Source organism: Eriocheir sinensis, unplaced genomic scaffold (assembly GCF_024679095.1).
Source record: "Eriocheir sinensis breed Jianghai 21 unplaced genomic scaffold, ASM2467909v1 Scaffold606, whole genome shotgun sequence".
Taxonomy (NCBI): Eukaryota; Metazoa; Arthropoda; class Malacostraca; order Decapoda; family Varunidae; genus Eriocheir; species Eriocheir sinensis.
The window spans coordinates 162,501-165,000 of record NW_026111950.1 but is presented as its reverse complement, the minus strand read 5'-3'; the positions used below and the strand labels follow the sequence as shown (position 1 = coordinate 165,000).

The window sequence follows — 2,500 nt, the reverse complement described above, 5'->3', positions numbered from 1 at the left end:
GAGAGAGAGAGAGAGAGAGAGAGAGAGGTTGCAAAATAAGGATTTCGAACTCCTACGATCTCTCTCTCTTACGGCTGAGGGGTGACACATGAGAAGCTCTGGTTCATTGTGGCGCCAAACCCGTCACTGTGAAGCCCTGAACCCGACGACACCTCTCTCTCTCTCTATATAATAGTAGCAATAACAGTTTCAGTCTCCAGTACAAAAGAGCAAAAACGGGCGACAAGCTTCAGGATATTAGAGCAACAGGGATTGTTTGGACATGTTTCAAGAGCAAAAAAAGTTGGCAGATTAGGTGTAGGATGAGAAAGGAAGACGCTTGAATTTATGTATTGCATGAAGGAATATCTGAATAAAAAATAAAAATTCCAACGTTTGATATAATATGGAGATGGCGGCAGATAATTAAGGGTGATGACGCTGCTTGATTGTAAAGATATCGGAATTAAAACGAATATTATCTCTAAATAGATATTATCTGTTTATTTATCTATCTATCTATCTTTATCTATCTATCTATCTATCTATCTATCTATCTATCTATCTATCTATCCCTATCTATCTATCTATCTATCTATCTATCTCATATTGTGCAGCAGTAGCATAAGAAACATCACAAATAATATTTTACCACCCAATATTTCTCGTTTTCACAAACACAACCAAATCGTTCACAAACCCTATGAGTGCGTTCGCAAACTCTATTAATGCATTTAGAAATACGATCAGTACATTCACGAACTCGTGGATTTCTCATGAAGCTTTAACTTCCCTCTATTTAAACAGGTATCTTTTCCAACATCATTTCTTAGCCTGGGATTCTTGCACCTCCCATGGTCGCTGAAGCTGACTTTTATCGGTGCTGGGAATCAACGGGAGCCAAGCAGTGCAACTTGACGGGATAATTAGGGTCGTGTTACTAAACATTTCGTCGCCCAAGTTCACATATTTGACAAGGCTTTCGTAGGAGTTGTGGGCATTTCCAGGAGTAGTTTTATGACACTGATGGCAGTTTGACCTTTCCTCTGTACCGTGAACCTAAAGAAACACTCATTAGAACTCGACTGACTCCCTCTTTGACCTTTTGAAATAGCTGATGTGAGAAGCCAAAGTGTCTCATAATGCCGACCTTAAACTGCACGTCTTTCGCCATTTCAGGAAGAGAACTATTTATGTTACTGGTTCTCAACACTAATAACATTTTATTTCATATTTATTTTTAGGAATTAAGGAATATAAATTACCAAACGACGTTTTCTATTATTTTATGGTGCTGTTAAAAGCATAATCTTTGCAACTAATTTATAAGAGTTTCAGAGCAACCTAAGAACAGTTCAAAGGGCGCCGGGCTGTCTATTATTGAGTGCTGCAGAACTGAAATCAGAAAAGGCTAAGAAGCACTACTTTAAGCCTTATTTTGAACCGATATTTTTTTCTATATAAATGTAGTCTCCTTTTATAGAGTCGGAAGCCTTCTTTAGGGGTACTTTTTTTTCCAGGCCCATTTCAGTTCCTCGAGGCCCAGGGTCGGATAACCTCTCACGGCAGGCTGAGGCGGTTATTCACTGGCCGTATTGCAATTGATTTCGTTATTTTCAAGTTATACAATGGCTGCGAATATTTCCTAAAAGTTAATTCCTTTCAAAATACAAAAGTGAGTTATAGTATTTCAACCACAACAATAACAAATACTACTTCTACTACTATTACTTCTATATTTAATTCTTTCCATCTCTCTCTCTCTCTCTCTCTTCTGAGCGGTCTGTGTTTTGACAAATTTATGTAATTCACTCACTAAATATTTTTGGTAGTTAGAGAAATATGGAAGGAAGAAAGTAAGGAAGAAAGGGAAGGGAAAGGAAGGAGGAAAGAAGTAAAGGATGAAGTAAGTAAGTAAGTAAGGAAGAAAGGAAGGAAGGAAGGAAAGAACGAAGGAAGGAAGAAAGAAAGGAAGGAAGGAAGAAAGAAAGGAAAGAAGGAAAGGACGAAGGAAAGGAGAACGAAAGGAGGGAAGGAAGGAAGGAAGGAAGAAAGGAAGGAAGGAAGGAAGGAAAGGACGAAGGAAGGAAGAAAGAAAGGAAAGAATGAAGGAAGGAAAGGACGAAGGAAAGAAGAAAGAAAGGAGGGAAGGAAGGAAAGAAGGAAAAGACGAAGGAAGGAAGAAAGAAAGGAGGGAAGGAAGAAAGGAAGGAAGCAAGGAAAGGACGAAGGAAGGAAGGAAGAAAGAAAGAAAGGAAGGAAGGGAGGAAGGAAGGAAGGAAGGATGGAAGGAAGGAAGGATGGAGGCAAGGAAAAGGGGGAGAGAAGGGGTAAGGGAGGAAAGCTTTTGCTCTTTAAAAGTTTCCTCCCGTTCCCTCCCTCCTTTCCCTCCCTCCCTCTCTTCTTTCCTCCGATCTTTCCACCCTCTTGTCTATTTAAGAGGAGGGCTGAACTAACCTTTTTTCCTCCTCCCCTCCAGACACGCCCCCTTCCCTCCCTCCTCCTTCTCTTCCTCCCTCTT

The 2,500-nt window shown here is 40.1% G+C and overlaps 1 protein-coding gene across 1 annotated transcript in view; it reads right to left on the bottom strand.

Moving 5' to 3' along the window:
- Window positions 1-68: 68 nt before the first annotated feature.
- Window positions 69-2,500, bottom strand: part of LOC126993371 (mucin-2-like) — a 9,782-nt gene continuing 7,350 nt past the window's right edge. The window contains exon 4 of the mRNA XM_050852430.1: window positions 69-74. Within this exon, the coding sequence (XP_050708387.1) occupies window positions 69-74 (6 nt within the window). The remainder of the gene's footprint in view (window positions 75-2,500) is intronic.